At 41.1% G+C, this 20,702-nt stretch overlaps 1 protein-coding gene across 12 annotated transcripts in view; it reads left to right on the top strand.

The window, feature by feature from the left end:
* The window catches only part of ptk2.L (protein tyrosine kinase 2 L homeolog), a 215,009-nt gene that overhangs the window by 41,139 nt on the left and 153,168 nt on the right, over positions 1-20,702 (top strand). For 10 of the 12 annotated variants that reach the window (XM_041565370.1, XM_041565366.1, XM_041565369.1 and 7 more), the window contains exons 2-3: positions 5,452-5,567; positions 15,805-15,831. In XM_041565370.1, coding sequence (XP_041421304.1) covers positions 5,465-5,567; positions 15,805-15,831 — 130 coding nt within the window. In that variant the 5' untranslated portion in view covers positions 5,452-5,464. 12 annotated transcript variants of the gene reach the window in all.

The raw sequence follows: 20,702 nt of genomic DNA, 5'->3' as shown, positions 1-20,702 counted from the left end.
ACTGGGAAAACTCGGCTTTTCCGGATTATCAGACAAAACCCTGAATTTTTCAGATCATGACCTCAAGAAAAACGTCAGGGACATCTGCCATTGATTTCTTCATGACCTCAACAGGTTTGAGATGGAGTATTTTCTAATTCGGATTTTTAGCTGCTTTGGAATATGATAAAACGCTAAATATTCCAGCTTTCCCCAACAAACAGAAGAAAATCGAGGTTTAATAAATAGGCCCCATGGTGTAGAAGAAAAGCAGTGGTACCCTGTATCACTTGCACTAATGGTGTTTGTCTCCATGATGTGAGTGACCGGAATCTTTGCAAATGCAGTATAGCGGCTTATTTTTATTGTGGCAAGAATCACCATTGTGACGTCTCCCTGAATATAAAGTGTATTGCTCCCAGTGTAAGCAGCCCATCCGCAGGGAGAGATAGCCAGGCATTTGATGGACACAGATCTGGACTCAGGCAGCACTTCTTATTATTATCCAGAGTGCACTCTTCCCACAGTTCCTTTAAAGGAGAACTAAAACCTAAAAATGAATGATTAAAAATGCCATATATTATATAGTGAAGTTATTGCACGAGGCTAAAGTTTGAGCTTGTCAATAGCAGCAATGATCCAGGACTTCAAACTTGTCACAGGGGGTCACCATCTTGGAAAGTGTCTGTGACACTCACATGCTCAGTGGGCTCTGATTGGCTGTTGAGAAGCTAAGCTTAGGGCTCGTCACTAATTATCCAGCAGAAAATGAGCTTCCCTGGCTGTAATATAAGCTGATGCTACAGGTTTGCTGATTATTCAATTCTGATGCTAATTGCACTGGTTTCTGTGCTGCCATGTAGTAATTATCTGTATTAATTACTAATCAGCCTTATATTGTGACATTTCTATTCTATGTGTACTGTATATTGTGAGTGGGTCCCTAAGCTCAGTAAGTGACAGCAGCACAGAGCATGTGCAGTGAATCAGCAGAAAAGAAGATGGGGAGCTACTGGGGCATCTTTGGAGACACAGATCTTTACTGCTAAAGGGCTGTGGTTGCCTTGGGCTGGTACAGAAGCACAAAACATCATGTACAACATTTCTGCCTACTTCTTTAGTTTAAAGACCCAAGGAGGCAGGATAAATTACTGTTTACTGGGCTTGTGTTGAACATGGGATAATTTAGCTCCTTTGAGGCCAAGGCCACACGATTGCAGATCTCTGCAGGCCAAGAATTAGTCACTCCACTGCCAGTTTTTGCTTGCACCCCTGGAGAATATTTTGCATTTTTTGCCGAAATCTGAGAGATGGGATCAGCGGATTCTCCGCCTTGTGCAGTATAGTTTATTCACTTTAATGTGAAAAGGATTTACATTGTACATTGGCATATGCTCACGGCTAGGGGGGTGATACTGAGATATAGAATTACTGGCAATTGAGGATGCTGAGATCTGTAGTCCTGCAACAGACTGGAGATTCAGCATTACAGTGTCCGTTTTCTTGCATTAGCAGGACCCTGCCTCCTCCAGTTTCAGCGCGTATTACTGTATTTTACTTGTATTCCCATCATAACAAAGCAAACGGGTCTCTGGTGCTGAGTCATTCTTGTATTATCATGGGAATCAGATGCAGAAATAATCCACTGCTGTTGGACATGATGGGGCTGTGCTGGATGCAGCCTACACTGCTTTCTCTCTGTGCCAGATGTATAAATAACTCTCTGATCTGAACGCTTGTTGTGTTTCCGGCTCTGTCGGCCCCTTCTGTAGGACGCGTGCCATCCAAGCCCAGCGCTGATAATTTTTATGAGAATAAGGCAAGTTGCTGCTGTTTCTGTGCCAGGGCACGAGTCAAGAGGGTGTTGGCTACGTGACATTGGCACCCTGGGAAGAGACAATGCTAATCATCTGCTAACGCCATTAGAGATTTGCTCTTCCGAGCGGAACTGTTATCTCTGCTCGTACAGAGGGTTTCTGGGAATCCAAATCCCTGTGCGCTTACTTGCATACTCAATTAGCCCAAAATCCCATTCACTTGCCAGCCTTTATATAGGGAATTCATCAGTGACTCTGAGAAAGGGTTCATTCTAGGACTCATGCTTGCTCTAGATCAGGGCTGTGGGGCTCTGAACTGTCTTGGGGGGGTCACCCTCAATACTATCGAGGGACATTTTTGGGTATAATGCCTTTTTGTCATTCTATATAGAGCAGAAAGCCTCGCTTGATTGTGGTTCTGGTGCAGATACCTGTAACCCTGGTGCCCTGACCTGGACCCTGGTATAGTATTTATATAGATGGGGGAGCTCTCATTGTTTCTCTTGAATATTACAATATGAGGGTGCAGCTATACATTTCTATATATTTATATGGGTGGGTGATGCCACATAGTCTCTGTATCTTTGTAGTTCCACATAGGATTGACTGCATAATATGTCCGCTATAACAGTAACCACAGAAATCTGTCCATTTTGTGGGTTGTGGAAACCCACAAGCAGTGGGTCAAGCAGTATGGCGTCTCCTGTTGAAGTACAGGTAATAAATCAACCATGCACTGATTTGAATAAGAGACTGGAATATGAATAGGAGAGGCCTGAATAGAAAGATGAGAAATAAAAAGTAGCAAAAACTATAAATTTGTAGCCTTACAGAGAACTTGTTTTTTTTAGATGGGGTCAGTGACCCCCATTTGAAAGCTGGAAAGAGTCAGAAGAAGAAGAAGGCAAATAATTAAAACAAACTATACAAAATAAATAATGAAGACCAATTGAAAAGTTGCTTAGAATTGGCCATTCTATAACATATTAAAGCTAACTTAAAGGTGTACCACCCCCTTTAAGAAGCTACCGATATCTTAACGCAGAAAATATGGGGTTCTCCTTGGCTGTAATGGTAACAGAGAAAGCAAACTTTGATGAGGAATTAATGTGAAATAAAAATTAGGGATGCACTGAATCCATTATTTTGTATGCGGCTGAACCCCCGAATCCTTCGGGAAAGATTTGCCCGAATACTGGACCAAATCCTCATTTGCATATGCAAATTAGGGATGGGAAGGGGAAAACATTTTTTACTTCCTTGTTTTGTGCCTAAAAGTCATGTAATTTCCCTCCCCGTCCCTCATTTGCATATGCAAATTAGGATTCGGATTCGGTTCTGCCGGGCAGAAGGATTCGGACGAATCCCAAACCGAATCCTGGATTTGGTGCATCCCTAATAAAAATCCTCTGGTTTAGTACTGCCCGTCAGCTCTTTGATCTGTGCTACATTTCCATTTAAACATCGGCATGGTATAGTTCAACTGGAAACGGCTGCACATTGGTATTTTTATGATGATGTTGCAAGTTGTACGGCACTAAATATCACCGGGAAAGGTGAAGCAGATCTGGCAAAGTATATTTAGCCTTTCTTAGCTTGTGTTGTACTGCACATATCTTGCTAAAATAAACTGCTGTTTTTATGCAGCTCTGCGTGGAATCATTGCCTCTTGTGTATTAACATAGTGAGAATATTCTCAGCAGAATTTGCCCTGGGCTGGCCATAGGGTGAATTAGACTCCTTGTAAACTAGTGTCGAGTTTATTTATAAAGCCAAATATATTCCCTTGCAATGTATGCTTAGGGTTTGATATTCAAATAAGTTGATTTTATTGCAGTTTATTCTGTAGAAATTACCCTCAATGTGTGTATGAATGGGGGGGTTGAATGTGCCCCACTGGCTCTATACAATGTATGTGACCTGCTATATTTGCCCCAATATACTCAGGGCTGTCACATGCTGTTAAACACAGACCTTTTGAGTGAGGCCGTAAGGGGCCCCAGCTGGTGCATTATGGTCCCTATACCCCTGGGATTCAATGGCTGCCCGCTGAGAAGCCTCACTTAAGCACTGCCCTGCAATAATGACACATAATAAGACTACAATAAAGGTTAGATTCCTTCTATGAAGTCACTGGATTGAATTAAAGGGCTGCTTGTTACAGTTCCACACAGTATTCATTTCCTTGACAAATTATATTGTTACATTGTCGGCTCACTGGAGCCTGGCAGGGTTCTGTAATTCTTAATACAGTCATTCTGCCCTAGCCGAACTATATCTTTTATGAAAGGGGAACTATAGTGAAAATAAAAAAAATAATATGGGCTTCCTCATACTGAAATAAGACTTTCAAAATACAATCCATTAAAAATTCTGCATCGTTTCTGAAATAATCACGTTTATCTTCACTATTCCTCTCTCAGCATCTGTTTCTCTTCATTCTGTCTTCATGCAGCAGTTGGGTGTCAGATATTCACTTACAGTTAGATCCAATATATCTTATAGGGGGGGCTCCTTTCCTAGCAGATGTATTAGAGCTCACTCAAATAACTGATTCCAGTACAAACAAAATAGCTGCATTTTGCACAAATCCTGCATGTAGAGAGACATGATGTCTGGTGAGTTTAAGGGTAGGGACACACTGGGCAATTTGGGGAGTTTTAGTCGCCTGGCGACTAATCGCCGCGACTTTTCTCCCGAATGCCTCCCCTCGCTCTGCGCCTGGCTAAAATGAAAAATCGCCTGCGCTAATCACACGCGGCGATTCGTTTTCCGAAATCGCCCGAAGTTGCCTCACGAGGAAACTTCAGGCGACTTCGGAAAACGAATCGCCGCGTGTGATTAGCGCAGGCGATTTTTCATTTTAGCCAGGCGCAGAGCGAGGGGAGGCATTCGAGGAAGATTGGTCGTGGAAAGTCGCTGCGATTGGTCGCCAGGCGACTAAATCTCCCCAAATCGCCCAGTGTGTCCCTACCCTAATAGAATGAGCTCTAATACATCTACATCCCCTATAAGATATATTGGCTCTAACTGTCAATGAATATCTGACACCCAACTGCCGCATGAAGACAGAATGAAGAGAAACTGATGCTGAGAGAGGAATAGAGAAGATAAACTTGACTATTTCAGAAACGATGCAGAGTTTTTAATTGATTGGATTTAGAAAGTTTCTCATTTCAGTATGATGAAGCTAATATTAAATTTTTATTTTCGTGATAGTTCCCCTTTAATACAGTGATTCTGCCCTAGCCAACCTATATCTTTTCTTAAACTACACCTCCCACAGTGCACGGCTGTCTGTGAAATCCTTGGGAGTTATTGTGGAACTGCGGTCGGAAGGGGTTAAACAAATTACCATACTGTAGTGCAAATTGGTAATGGTACATTTAAAGGGCCAGCGTGAAAAGCAGCAGAGCAGCCTCCCCTCCAAGATTTATTGGATAGTGGGCAACCATACTCTGCACTCTCCCATCTGGCTGCTCTGAGGGGGCTTCACATTGAAAGCAAATAGACTCGCTGACTGATGTCTTTTGTGTGCACATCCCAGTTTGGGCTGTTCGGGAGACAATAGCCTTCTGATTCAGAGAGGGGTTTGGGAAGCGGACGGCTTGAAACCGGGAGCCTTATTTTAATATTTTAACTTCCTGGAGGAAAGCCGAGATTTCTAAATGCCAGCGAAGCCTTTCGATTCTGAAGATAGGAGTCGGAGTAACCGGGCATTGCTGGAGATATTCCTGAAGAGACGGCAGCACATGGAAAGACCTCCCTACGGTATGTGGTGCTGCATTCGCTGTCACACTAGGGACCTACAGTACCGTCACTTTAACTGACACTTATGTAGTAACAGAGGGTATTTATTGTTTCCTCTATAGCCTAACTGTGACTGTTCATAAGCAAAGGGGAAGTTTATACTTAAATTCATCTTTAGTATCTGACTGCTGGGGGTCATTGAAGCAACTGTGCAGCTGGTCTTTTTTTATTTACAGTTTTTTGTGCTTGAATGATTGACATATTGTGATTGTCACTTAGGCTGATGCGCATATATATATATATATATATATATATATATATATATATATATATATATATATATATATATATAATCATGTTCTTCCATATCGTATTTCAGCGGGTGCACCCAAAAGTGGTACTAAAACTACCCCTATCCACTCGCTTGAATGGGAGTAGGTTTTGGCTGAAAAGTGCCATTTCTGCAACTGCCAGATGTCTTACAATCTAGTGCACAAGAGGCACTGGGGCTTCTTGTGGTTCCTCTCTTGTTCACCTTTAAATTAACTTTTAGTAGAATTACAGAATGATATTCCAAGCAACTTTGTAATTGGTTGTCATTTTTTTTCATTATTTGTGGTTTTTAAGTTATTTAGCAGCTCTCCAGTTTGCAGTTTCAGCAATCTGGTTGCTAGGCTCCAAATTACCTTAGCAACAATGCACTGATTTGAATGAGAGACTGAGCTAAGAATAGCAGTGGACCTGAATAGAAAGACGAGTAATATAAAGTACCAATAACAATATATTTGTAGTCTTACAGAGCATTCGATTTTTAGAGGGGTCAGTGATCCTCATTTAAAAGCTGGAAAAAGTCAGAAGAAAGAAAATAATTCAAAAACTATAAAATAAATAATGAAGTCCAATTGAAAAGTTTCTTAGAATGGGCCATTCTATAACATACTAAAAGTTAACCAAAAGGTGAACCACCCCTTTAAGTTCCTATATACTTTACATATCTCTTATAAATAGTACGATATTGTTCTTCTTGTACAGGTATGGGACCAATTATCCAGAATGCTCAGGACCTTGGGTATTCTGGCTAACTGATTCTTCTGATATTTAGATCTCCATACCTTAAGTCTACTAGAAAATAATGTAAACATTAAATAAACCCAATAGGTTGGTTTTGCTTCCAATAAGGATTAATTATATCTTAGTTGGGATCAAGTACAAGCTACTGCTTTATTATTACAGAGAAAAGGGAAATTGTTTTTAAAACTTTGGATTAGTCTGATAAAATGGAGTCTATGGGAGACGGCCTTTCCTTAATTCGGAGCTCTCTGGATAACAGGTTTGCGTATAACGGATTCCATACCTGTACTAATTGACTGCTGCTTAGTAGAGGCAGCCCTACATATATTGTGTGTGTTTGAGTGTGTTTATTATGGAAAAATTGCATGTTTGCAGTTTTTTTATATTTTAATTTTTGGTGTTCTTTGCCCCTTAAAGCAAAATGCAGCAGATTTTTGATTCTAACCTTCAGGCCCAGGGATACCTTGGTGCTTGGACTTTTGCCCTATTACAGGCAGGTATTGTGGAATCTCTTCCTAATGATTCAGCTGAATCCCTTGCAACAGTCAGCGTTTCTGAATCAGGATAATGCTCCGTTTTATTGCTGTTGAAATCAATAGAGAATGACTCCTGGCATCTGTCACGTAATAACGCCATGTGCTAGTGCCCTAAAGCTAAGGCACCCACGATGTTGCCCATCACCATTCATCCCACGTCACCTCATTGCTGCCACCTAATACTATTGCTGGAATATGAACCATAAACAAAACCACAGGTGGTTCTTGGCCTTTAATGACACATTATCCAATCAGTGCAGGGATACTTGTATGTCAACTGCATTGGAGCTGATTGATTTATTTATAAATTGCCCATAGCAACCAATAAGATTAAGGGCCCTTACACACGAACGTTTTTACCTGCGCTCCCCTGCGTTGCGCTTCCGTTCAGCCGCAGGGGAGCACAGGAGTAGACTCAGTTAAGTATATTAAAGGGGGCTGTACTCACACATGTATGTGCCGAACGCAGGTAAAATGCAACATGCTGCATCCCATCATGCGTTTGCTACTTACATGCGTCTGTGTGAATATAGCTCCCTTTGAAATAATTGACCGCTTCTATGCCTGTGCTCCCCTGCAACTGAATGGAAGAAAGTGCAACGCAGGGGAGCGCAGATAAAAACGCTAGTGTGTAAGAGTCCTATGGGTAAGGGCACACCCGCCCGGCGACTTATCGCCTCTTCTTTGGGGTGACTAATCTCCCTGAACGGCTTCCCCCTGTCTACTGCCGGCTATAATGAAAAACCGCCTGCGACATGGCACACGCGGCGCTTCGTATTCCGAAGTCTCCAGAAGTTTCCTCGTTAGGCAACTTCGGAAAACGAAGTGCCGCGTGTGCCATGCCGCAGGTGATTTCACATTCTACCAGGCGGAAGACAGGAGGAAGCCGTTCGGGGAGATTATTCGCCATGCGACTAAAACTCCCCGAATTGCCAGGTGTGCCCTTACCCTTTTCTGATCATAGTAATAAAACTAATTGCTGATTGGCTCTTGTGCTATTTAGCACCTAAGTGTATAAATGAGCCCTCATGTGCTATGTATGTGCTTGGCTGCTTTTTGGGTCAGTGACCCCGGTAACTAGAAAGCCAATTAGTTGTATAGTTAACACTTTTGTGCTTTCTTTAATATTTCCTGTCTGAATTGCTGTGTGATACTTGATATACCCTAAAGATTTCATGTGCCCCCATGTATCCCGGCTGACCTGTAACTTTCTCTGGGATTTCTCTGGCCGCCTCTTATTGAGAGAAGTGCCCTAAGTGGCTAATGGCTAAATAAGTGCTGTACTTGCTCATCTATTCCACTATCAGTCTCTTCCCTTATCTAAATGCACTAATACATCTTTAGCACTTATTCGCTTCCCATTCTGTTGCTCAGAGATTCAGTAAAAGCGATCCTCTCTTCATACATAGGGCCAGGGTCAATTCAGTGACAAAATGTGATCTCAACTTTAAAGGGGAACTATCACAAAAATGAAAATTTCATATAAGCTTCGTCATACTGAAATGTTCTAAATATAATCTATGACCCATTTCTGAAATATTCAAGTTAATCTTCGCTCTCCCTTTTTCCTCTCTTCCTGCAGGAGTTGGGAGTCTGATTTTGAATAACAGGTCCAATGCTGCCTTTGGGGGGGGGGGGAATCCTTTTGCCTAGAACAGGGATCCCCAACCTTTTTCACCCGTGAGCAACATGCAGATGTAAAAAGAGTTGGGGAGCAACATAAGCATGAAAAATGTTCCTGGATTGAGCCAAATAAGGGCTGTGATTGGCTATTGTTTGGCAGTACATCTGGTTTTTATCCAACCAAAACTTGCCTCCAAACCAGGAACTAAAAAATTAGCACCTACTTTAAGGCCACGGAGAGCAACATCCAGGGGTTTGGGGAGCAACATGTTGCTCACGAGCTACTGGTTGGGGATCACTGGCCTAGAAGATGTATTCGAGCAGAATTATTCCCACTTTATATGCAGGATTTGTACCAAAGACTGTTATTTTATTGGAATTTGTATGTGGTGGAGTCCATTATTTGAGTTGGCTCTAACACATCTGCTAGTCCCCCCCCCCGCACCAAAACATATATTGAATCTAACTGTCAATCAACTTCTGACACCCAACTGCTGCAAGAAGAATAAACAGAGACAGATGCTGAGAGTGAAGATGTGATGATTATTTCAGAAACAGAACAACATTGTTTATTGATCATATATAGAACATTTCTCATTTCAGTATGATGAAGCTTATATTAAATTTTTATTTTCACGATAGTTCCCCTTTAAAGAAAGGGTTTAAATAAACCTATGGACAAACTGTAGTCATTAATGAATGTAATCTTTAGGGCTCTTACACACAGACGGTTTTTCCTGCGCTCCCCTGCGTTGCGCATTCTTCCGTTCAGCCGCAGGAGTAGACGCACTCAATTATTTTGAAGGGGGCTGTACTCACACAGACGCATGTATGCGCCAAATGCAGGTGGGACGCAGCATGTTGCATTTCAGCTGCGTTCGTTGCTTACATGCGTCTGTGTGAGTACAGCCCCCTTCAAAATAATTGAGTGCGTCTACTCCTGCGGCTGAACGGAAGAATGCGCAACGCAGGGGAGCGCAGGAAAAACCGTCTGTGTGTAAGAGCCCTTAATGGAGTCCCTCAAAGTAAAATTTGGATCTCACTTGTAGAATGGGCTAATTAATTTCACGTTACAGTGTGGCTGAAGTTTGGATCATAAAGTTAATCTAAATAACTGGACTTATTTCACAACACAGTTATGGGACCTCTTATCCAGAATGCTCAGGACCCGGGGTTTTCCTGGATAAGGGATCTTTCTGTAATTTGGAGCTCTATGCCTTAATGTTAAGTAATGCGGATTCTCTGCAGGTGGAGAGTCCGCTGCAGAGAAAGGCTGTTCAGGACCCGCCATTGTCTGGCCCTGGACTAAATTGACTAAAATATCATTTACAGAACATGTCGACCCAAAAATTTATTAAAAATTGTTGGTGCTTTAGGGCAGAAACACACGCTGTTATTTCGGGAGATTAGATGCCCAGCGACAAATTGATTCTTCTTCATGTGACTAATCTCCCCCTAACTGCCTTCATGCAGGTTACAATGTAAATCACCTGTGGGATGGCACTCGGAACGCTTTGTTTTACAAAGTTGCCTCACGAGGAAACTTCAGGCGACTTCAAAGCGATCAGAGTGCCATCACGCCATTGTAAATCAGAATGGTGGCCAAACGGGCAGTCTGATCGCAGGACTACATCAACGAAAAGATGCGGCCGCGATCAGACGGGATTTTCTAACCTGCCTGATTGCACTGCGTATCTTGACAGCGCTATATAAATAAATGATGATGATATCAACCGGGAAAGCCCGTCGGGAGGCTCTATACACTGGCCAATAAGCTGCCGACTTGGTCTGTCCCGTATGGCCTCCGTTCTGATCCGATCATTGGGCCCTAGGGCAACGATCGGATCAGCCCATTATCGCCCACTTCAATGTGGACATATTGGGGAGAGATCCGCTTGTTTGGCGACATCTCTATGGCCACCTTAACCTTTATTAAATACTGTCTTCTGGATGAGACCTGTAACCCTCCCACTCTCCATATCGTTAATTCCTGCGTTAAAGGACCAGTAACATAAAAAAAATTGTTTGTTCATAACGGAAAAAGAAAAAACCACCAAGACACATTTAAATTTAAAATTCACAAAGTCTTTTTTACCGATTCTCTGTTTGTGCTCCTCTTCAGAAACGGCGACAGGGTGACGATCCATCGTGCGGCACTCAATTTCTTTTCCCTGCCTTCAATAGGAGATAGCCAGGGAGGAGAAACAGAGTGTCGCACGATGGATTGTTGCTCTTTAAGGAGGATAATAAAGTTCTAGTTCAGGGGTGCTGTTTGCTTTCTGGGGCCACGGGGGGGGGGGGGGGGACAAAGTGTATAGTTATATTCCATCACTTTGTTTGTTTGAAGCATTTTTTACACCTGCCCAGCCATGAGCTCATGGAAGAGATGCACAGTCCAACATTTTGGCACTGTGTGTATGTATTTGTGTGTATGTATGTGTATATATACATATATATATATATATATATATATATATATATATATATATATATATATATATATATATATATATATATATATATATATATATATATATATATATATATATATATATATATATATAGTATGTATTTGTGGGTCTGTGTGTGTGTGTGTGTGTGTGTGTATATATATATATATATATATATATATATATATATATATATATATATATATATATATATGTATGTATTTGTGTGTGTGTGTGTGTGTGTGTGTGTGTGTGTGTGTGTGTGTGTGTGTGTGTGTGTGTATGTATGTATGTATGTATGTATGTATGTATGTATTTGTGGGTCTATGTGTGTGTGTGTGTCTGTATTATATTATATATATCTATAAGTGTATGTGTGTGATATTGAGATATATATTATTTTTCCAGCAATCTATTAATTCCAGGCCCAGCAGGCGTCCCTTGTGGGGGGATCAGGTAGTTGTTCCTTTTGTCTCTGCTCATTGGTAATGAAGTGTCTCGCACCCCAGAGGGTCATTGTTAGGAGCTATTCTGTGGGGCTAGATGGGAGTTTGAGTGGCTTTTGTCTGTACTGGGGGGCGGGGGGGGTGAATAAGAGACATTTACTGGTCACAGAGTGATAACAAACTGTCAGGAGCCAGGCGGCAGCTGCTGCTCAGTGACATCTGAACTGCTGACATGTGGGACGTCTGTAACCCCCACTCTTCTTTTGTTTCCTTTCTCTTTTGGCTTGCAGCGTGTGCAGTTTCACAAGTGAAATCAGCTGTCCCTTTATATGTAACGTGTGTCTGCTTCTCATTCTGTGCTCCGTCATATGTTACATGCACACAACATTGACCAGGGTCTAAAAGCGAAAATAATTGCCCTCCTAATTAAACAAACTCTGAGCAATATACCAGAATACATATTGTAACAATGATTTAATTCTTATTGCTAACTGTAATTGCTATTGAAGGACAAGTCAACCCAAAAATAAAAATGTGCCTAATAAAAGCAAATGTAACTTTCCAATATACACGTATGGAAATGTTTCAGTGCTTTCAACGTTATTTGTAAAACAGTTGCTATTGAAAGCAGCATTGGTTGTTACTTTTTAACCAAAGTCGAAGTTCCTCAGCAAAGGCAGGTTGTTCACCTTTGAGTAAACTTTTAATATGATGTAGAGAGGGATATTTGCAATTGGTTTTCATTTTTTATTATTTGTGGTTTTTGAGTTATTTGGCTTTTTATTCAGCAGCTCTCCAGTTTGCAGTTTCAGTCATTTGGTCCAAATTACCCTAGCAACCTAGGAGAGGCCTGAATAAAAACATGAGGAATAAAGTAGCAATAACATTCAATTTATAGCCTTACAGAGCATTTGTTTTTAGATGGGATCTGTGATCCCCATTTGAAAGCTGGAAAGAGTCAGAAGAAAAAGGCAAATACTTCAAAAACTATAAAAAAGAAAAAATGAAGGCCAATTGAAAAGTTGCTTCGAATTTATTATTTAAAAAAAAAAAAAAAAAAAGCTATTTCCTTTTTCTGTGTAATAATAAAACAGTAATTTGTACTTGATCCCAAATAAGATATAATTAATCCTTATTGGAGGCAAAACCAGCCTATTGGCTTTATTTAATGTTTATATGATTTTCTAGTAGACTGAAGGGCAGAGACACACTCAGATTCAGGGAGATTTAGTTGCCCAGCGACAAATCTCCTCTTCTTCGGGGCGACCAATCTCCCCGAACTGCCTCCCGCTTGCTAGAATGTAAATCGCCAGCAGGATGGCAATCGGTACGCTTGTTTTCCGAAGCTGCCTCACGAGGAAACTTCGGGCGACTTTGTAAAAGAAAGTGTTCATAGTGCCATCCCTTGGGTGATTTACATTCTAGCCGACGGGAGGCAGTTCAGGGAGATTAGTCGCCCAAAGAAGTGGCGATTTATAGCCCGACGACTAAATCTCGCTGAATCTGAGAGTGTGCTTCTGCCCTTAAGTCTACTATAAATCGTGTAAACATTGTATAAACCCAATAGGCTGGTTTTGCCTCCAATAAGGATTAATTATATCTTAGTTGGGATCAAGTACAAGCTGCTGTTTAATTATTACACAGAAAAGGGAAATATTTTTTTATTTTTTTATTTTAATAATTTTAATTATTTATTTATAATGGAGTCTATGGAGACGGCCTTTCCATAATTTGGAGCTTTCTGGATAACTGGTATCCAGATACCGGAGCCCATACCTGTAAACCGTTTCAGTTACGGAAAGATTTTGTTACATAGAGGGGCACAGGGGTTGCACTTTCCCTTGAGTTCTGTTTCGTTGTCTATAACTGGACACTTCCTCCTGCATTCTTCTGATACAGAGACTTCCTTCCTCCCCTAACCTACAGGGAACGCTTGCCCTTTATTCTATCCGGCACCCAAACTGTCAATCATTTGATTTCGTTCTGCTTTGGCTCCCAGATTTAATTCCCCTCCACCCCAATACCTCCATTCTCGCTAGCACTTTTCTCAGCAAGATGTTACAGTGATAATTAGAGCGAGGTTAATGGGTTAACTGAGTGTTAATTGGCATCTTCGTGCCTTTGCCAGGTGATTCTCATGGCTGAACTTGCACATTACTTTATATTGAGGTGTTTCATTAATGTTTGTCTGGGGACTGATGCTTTTGAGTGTGTACATTTCTGATTCAGGTTTTTTTATTGTACGAGGAGGGTTTTATAAAATTCCCATTTGGTGCAGTGTCTTGGGTTAAATTATCCTAGAAATATTGATGATAATATTGCTATATTTTACTGCTTTACGGCTACATTATTCTGAAAGCACAGGAGCATAGAAGTTAACTTTTAGCGTGTTATAGAATGGCCATTTCTAAGCAACTTATCAGTTGGTCTTTATTTATTTTTTTATAGTTTTTGCATTACTTGCCTTGGCAACCAGATGGCTGATATTGCAAACTGGAGAGCTGCTGAATAGAAATCTAAATAACTCAAAAACCACAAATAATAATAAATGATCACTAATTGCAAATTGTCTCAGAATATCACTGAATTCTTCTAAGGGGGGATTTCTTTAAATTTACCCTAGTTTTTACAGTCCTGGTTGTGCCATAGATGTTACTGTCCCCATAGTACATCTGTAGTATTACATGTCTAATATGGAGCCAGCAGATGTATGATGCCAAGTTCGCACAGCTAAGAAATGTATTCAGCAGGAACAGCCCCTAAATTTGCTCATAGTCTATACAGAGAGATCCCATAAAACTATGGCAGCATAGGTATTCCCCTGTTCTAAGCACAATTCAGCAGGAACAGTCCCCTAAGTTTGTTCATAGTCTGTACAGAGAGATCCCATAAAACTATGGCAGCATAGGTATTCCCTGTACTAAGCACAATTCAGCAGGAACAGTCCCCTAAGTTTGCTCATAGTCTGTACAGAGAGATCCCATAAAACTATGGCAGCATAGGTATTCCCTGTACTAAGCACAATTCAGCAGGAACAGCCCCCTAAGTTTGCTCATAGTCTGTACAGAGAGATCCCATAAAACTATGGCAGCATAGGTATTCCCTGTACTAAGCACAATTCAGCAGGAACAGCCCCCTAAGTTTGCTCATAGTCTGTACAGAGAGATCCCATAAAACTATGGCAGCATAGGTATTCCCCTGTACTAAGCACAATTCAGCAGGAACAGTCCCTAAGTTTGCTCATAGTCTGTACAGAGAGATCACATAAAACTATGGCGGCATAGGTATTTCCTGTACTAAGCACAATTCAGCAGGAACAGTCCCTAAGTTTGCTCATAGTCTGTACAGAGAGATCCCATAAAACTATGGCAGCATAGGTATTCCCTTGTACTAAGCACAATTCAGCAGGAACAGTCCCTAAATTTGCTCATAGTCTGTACAGAGAGATCCCATAAAACTATGGCAGCATAGGTATTCCCTGTACTAAGCACAATTCAGCAGGAACAGTCCCTAAGTTTGCTCATAGTCTGTACAGAGAGATCCCATAAAACTATGGCAGCATAGGTATTCCCTGTACTAAGCATAATTCAGCAGGAACAGTCACCTAAGTTTGCTCATAGTCTGTACAGAGAGATCCAATAAAACTATGACAGTATAGGTATTCCCTGTACTAAGCACAATTCAGCAGGAACAGCCCCTAAGTTTGCTCATAGTCTGTACAGAGAGATCCCATAAAACTATGGCAGCGAATGGCCAAACTCTTGGGGTTTAATTGTATAGGTTTTGGTCTCTATTGCATTAGTTGTAACCACAAATCACCTTGAGTTTATCCAAATATTTTGTTCAGTACAAAATTCCCATGGAGATATATGAGCTTAAAGTGCTGTTCTAAGGAACAGGAAATGGTATTTGCAAAAATGAAAAGTAGTTTCCTGTTTGTCTTGTTCCAGAATTACTGAGCATCTTGTGGGCATCCAAACAAATGTGTCAATGGTCTCTTTATTTATTTTTTGCAGCATTTGAATGTTTTGCCTTTCATTCCTGCTCCCTTTCCAGAATTTGTACTTTTGTTTCCCTATATGATTAGCACCTTTCTTTTGCTAATTAGTTTTTTCTTCTTCTCAATTTACAGATATTTCGAGGCTTTCGTTCCCGTCAGGTAAGAGTTTTATTCCTGTTTTTTTTAAAAAATTTTTATTCCACTATTAGAGATTTCCCCGCCGTTACTAGTCCTATGTATAAACCAACCACCACCCGCTTTTTAGTTAGCAGATTGGGGCAGAATTGCGGAGTTCAGGGGAAGCCTTTGTACTTATGCTTCTCCTGGGCTGCAATGGCAGGGTAATAATTCAAACAATATGGTATTGCTCTTAAAGGGGCAGTTCACTTAACGTTTAGTATGTTATAGAATGGCTAATTCTAAGCAACTTTTCAATTGATCTTCATTTTTTAATTTTTATAGTTTTTGAATTATTTGCCCTCTTATTTTGACTGTTTCCTGCCTTCAAATTATAATATAAAAAAAAAATGCTCTGTAAGGCTACAAATGTATTGTTACTGCTAATTTTTATTTCTCATCTTTCTATTCAGACCCTCTCCTATTTATATTCCAGTCTCTTATTAAATCAATTGGATCCTAGCAACCAGATGGCTGAAATTACAAACTGGAGAGCTGCCGAATAAAAAGCCAAATAAGTAAAAAAACACAAATGATACAAAATGAAGACCAATTGCAAATTGTCTCAGAATATCACTCTACATCATACTATAAGTTAATCAAAAGCTGAACAACCCTTTTAAACAAAATGCCTTCCACTCCTCTCCTGCTGACTACTTGGGGTACCTGCATGGACAGGTGATGCCATGTTCAGATATGATACTTTCTATACTAGTTGCTGGTAGGTTGGCAGTTTGTTTTAAGTCTTATGGATTAAATGCTAAGTATTATCACTGTGTCGCAGCCCTAAGGGGTAAACTTGCCAAAATCTTACTGGTATGAGGGTAATCTCTAGTTTAGACCCTAATGGCATTACTGGTTAAAGGGGTTGTTCACCTTTAAATTACCTTTTGGTATGACACAGAGAGGGATATTCTGAGACAATTTGTAATTGGTTTTCATTAATTATTATTTGTGGTTTTTGAGTTATTTAGCTTTTTATTCAGCAGTTCTCCAGTTTGCTATTCCACCAAAAAGGTTGCTAGGGTCCAAATTCCCCTAGCAACCATGCATTGATTTGAATAAGAGACTGGAATATGAATAGGAGAGGCCTGAATAGAAAGATGAGTAATAAAAAGTAGCAATAACAATACATTTGTAGCCTTACAGAGCATTTCCTTTTAGATGGGGTCAGCGACCCCTATTTGAAAGCTGCAAAGAGTCCAAAGACGGCAAATCATTAAAAAAACTATAAAAATTAAATAATGAAGACAGAATGAAAAGTTGCTTCCAATGGGCAATTCTATAACATACTGAAAGTTAACTTAAAGGGGAACCACCCTTTAAGTGTCACAAGAATTAACTTCTTGGCACATAACCATTCTTAAGAGCCAAGTGGTGTTTTTGGTGTTGGTATTTCTACCACCTCGGGTGCCTAGCAACAGTCACCAGCCATAATAATTGCAGAATTGTTTTAACCCCACTGCTGATGTCTGTTTCTTATTTGCTAAGCATAAATGTCATCTATACGGGCAAGACGGTGCAACTCATCAGCGAGATTGGACATTCTGCTACTGGTCAGGCTAAAAGTTCTCATTGGGCAGAACCAACTGCTCTTGCTGCTAATCTGGGACTTGCCGCACTCATGAGAAGTTTATTTATTGACTGCCTTTGTTTTATATGCACCAAATAACCTGCCGCCTCAATAAGGGTCCTGAATTCTTGGGTGCAAGGTGTTACTCTTTGATAGGGATCCAACACAAAGAAAAACAAAATACTTATCCACAGAACTTTCCCCCTGAGGGGGTGGATTCAGGCTTTAACTTGCACTGGGAATGCAGTTTCCTCCTTTTTCTCTGTAAAGAGGTAAAAATGTGATAACCTCTTGTGCATGTGAGGTATGGCTGCGAGAGGAATTTCGGCTGTATTTAGTATAGGATTAATTGCACACTGGGACAATGAGGGGTCAGAAAACTGCAGTTTAAAGGAGAACTAAGCCCTAAAAATGAATATGGCTAAAAATGCTGTACTTTATACACTGAACATATTGCACAAGGCTAAAGTTTCAGCTTGTCAATAGCAGCAATGATCCAGGACTTCAAACTTCACAGGGGGTCACCATCTTGGAAAGTGTCTGTGACACTCACATGCTCAGTGGGCTCTGATTGGCTGTTGAGAAGCTAAGCTTAGGGCTCATCACTAATTATCCAGCAGAAAATGAGCTTCCCTGGCTGTAATATAAGCTGATGCTACAGGTTTGCTGATTATTCAATGCTGATGCTAATTGCACTGGTTTCTGTGCTGCCACAATGTATATTGTGAGTGGGTCCCTAAGCTCGGTAAGTGACAGCAGCACAGAGCATGTGCAGTGAATCAGCAGAAAAGAAGATGGGGAGCTACTGGGGCATCTTTGGAGACACAGATCTTTACTGCTAAAGGGCTGTGGTTTCCTTGGGCTGGTACAGAAGCACAAAACATAATGTACAACATTTCTAGCTACTTCTTTAGTTAGGCTTTAGTTCTCCTTTAAAGACAAACACTGGATGCATATGTTTTATTGTCTAATAGAATAGTATTCACCAGTATTTGATGGTGCTGCTGTTGTGGTCCTTGATCCAATGGTATTTTTAAGCCCAGCCAGTCTACATGTGGCTGAATTGCGGCCAGGTATCTATCAGGGAAGCCCATCTATGGGGGCCTTCAGATGAGTTCCCTTAGTTGCCTATATTTGCACCTCCACTGATGCTTTCACCCCATTTGCCTGGCATCCTGAATCCCATTTTCTCAGGGCACCCCCTCACATGTGCTCAATTCCCTTTGCTCACGGGGATCTCTACTTTGTAGTCATGTGAAATCCTAAATTACAATCTTGGTACCATATCCCCCAGCATCACATGGACTTCTGGGTATTTGCTGGAGACAAACCAAAGGGTGACTGATGTGGTCATAGACTATACGGGATCAAAGAAAGATGCCTTTGGGGTACGGGTGCTGTTTCTTTGCTCTGGTCAGCGGTACCCTCTGGGGTTGCCAATATCCGCATGTGATTGTGTCCTCACATGAGATGAAAGGAAACATATAATGGGACCACTCTGTTCCCATGAAAGGGCCCCTCGCCTGTAATATTGTTTCATACAGGATGGACTTGCATTTCCTATTCATATTATTTATAATCGCTCTCCCGTTAATGGGCCCTGAGCCTTTTGAGCAGTTGTTTTCCTACTTATTTTTTTTTCAAATACAGGTACAGGTATAGGACCTGTTATTCAGAATGCTCTGGACCTGGGGTTTTCCAGATAACAGATCTTTCTGTAATTTGGATCTTCAGCAGGTTTAGGGTGGTGTTTATTTACTGTCACTGAGCTGCAGTATCTGTGGGTTTGTACAGCAGCTCAATGGCAGGGAGCGTTTCCACTGAAGGAAAAAAAAAACACCCGTTTTAAGAAATACATTTTTTTTTATTGCATTTTTTATGATCACCATTAACGAATCTATACCAAATGCAGGGTTTTTTTTTGTTTTTTATCGTTTATATATCGGAAAGCTGATCATTTAAAAGCACAGCACCATCATTTCTCTTTAAGGATAACAGCTTGATAAATAACAGTTATGGCAGAGACACTTGCTCATATTCGGGGAGATTAGTCGCCCAACGACATCTCCTCTTCTTCGGGGCGACTTATCTCCCTGAACTGCCCACCGGCTGGAATGTAAATCGCCAGCGGGATGACACTCTGAGCGCTTCGTTTTCCAAAGTTGCCTCGCGTGTCGCCCCAAAAAAGAGGAGATTTGTCACTGGGCGACTAATCTCCCCGAATCTGATCATGTGTCTCTGCCCTTAAAGGAGAAGGAAAGCTACGGAGGCATTTTATTGCCAATAGATTAGCTGCAATAGTCCAAGATAGAATGCTATATTTATTCTGTAGAATCTTTTACCATACCTGAGTAAAAAGCTCTAGAAACTCTCTGTTTGTTTAGGATAGCAGCTGCAGTATTAATGTGGTGTGACATCACTTCCTGCCTGAGTCTCTCCCTACTCTTGGCTCAGATTACAGTAGAGAAGGGAGGGGTGGGGGGAGAGGAGCAAACTGAGCATGCTCTTGCCCAGGGCAGTGAGGTTTAAGATGAAGGCAGGAAGTCTGATACAGAAGCCCATGAGTACACAATAGAAGGAAAGAAATGCAGTGTTTCTTTTGACAGGGGACTCAGAGCAACATTACTTTGGGGGTTTACTGGTATATTTAGATGGACCTTTCTGATAAGGCTTACTTAGTTTTAACCTTTCCTTCTCCTTTAAACTTGAAGGAATTATTATTATAGTCACCTTGGTTGCCTGAGGTTTCTCTCCCTGATTACTCAGAGCAATTTGCATATCTTTTCTCTGCGGAAGCACTGTTAATAATTGATAGGTTTATGGCACATGCGAGCCTTTGTTGCAGGAAATGCGTTTGGTCTGCAGGTTTGGCCGATATCTTACTTGCGTGATACAGGAGCAGTCACAGTTCAAGTGTTAGTCACCAGTAGCCTTTACACCTATATCCTCTTGGTTTGACTTGTCGTCAATGATACCAGCCTCCAGAACTGGAAGTTAAATGTACCAAGGTATCATATCTCTGCTGGTGCATTCTGGGTTTGTTCACTGTTGCATCCTTCTCCAGCAGTGTGGCCTACAGGCATGTCGGTCTGTTGTTTGATTTCTGAGATACTACTGTAATCTGTCTTCATCTCCAAAAGCCTCATTGATAATCCAGAGTTGGGCGTATACAGAAAGATTTGCTGATGGCCAAAGAGCCGATCTTCGCATGGGCCTGCCACCCAGGTTATCTCAGGTTGATCTGATAGGTTTAGCCCTAAGCCAATCAGAACCTTATAGG

Source organism: Xenopus laevis, chromosome 6L, assembly GCF_017654675.1.
Source record: "Xenopus laevis strain J_2021 chromosome 6L, Xenopus_laevis_v10.1, whole genome shotgun sequence".
NCBI lineage: Eukaryota > Metazoa > Chordata > Amphibia > Anura > Pipidae > Xenopus > Xenopus laevis.
This window is presented reverse-complemented; position numbering and strand designations above follow the sequence as displayed.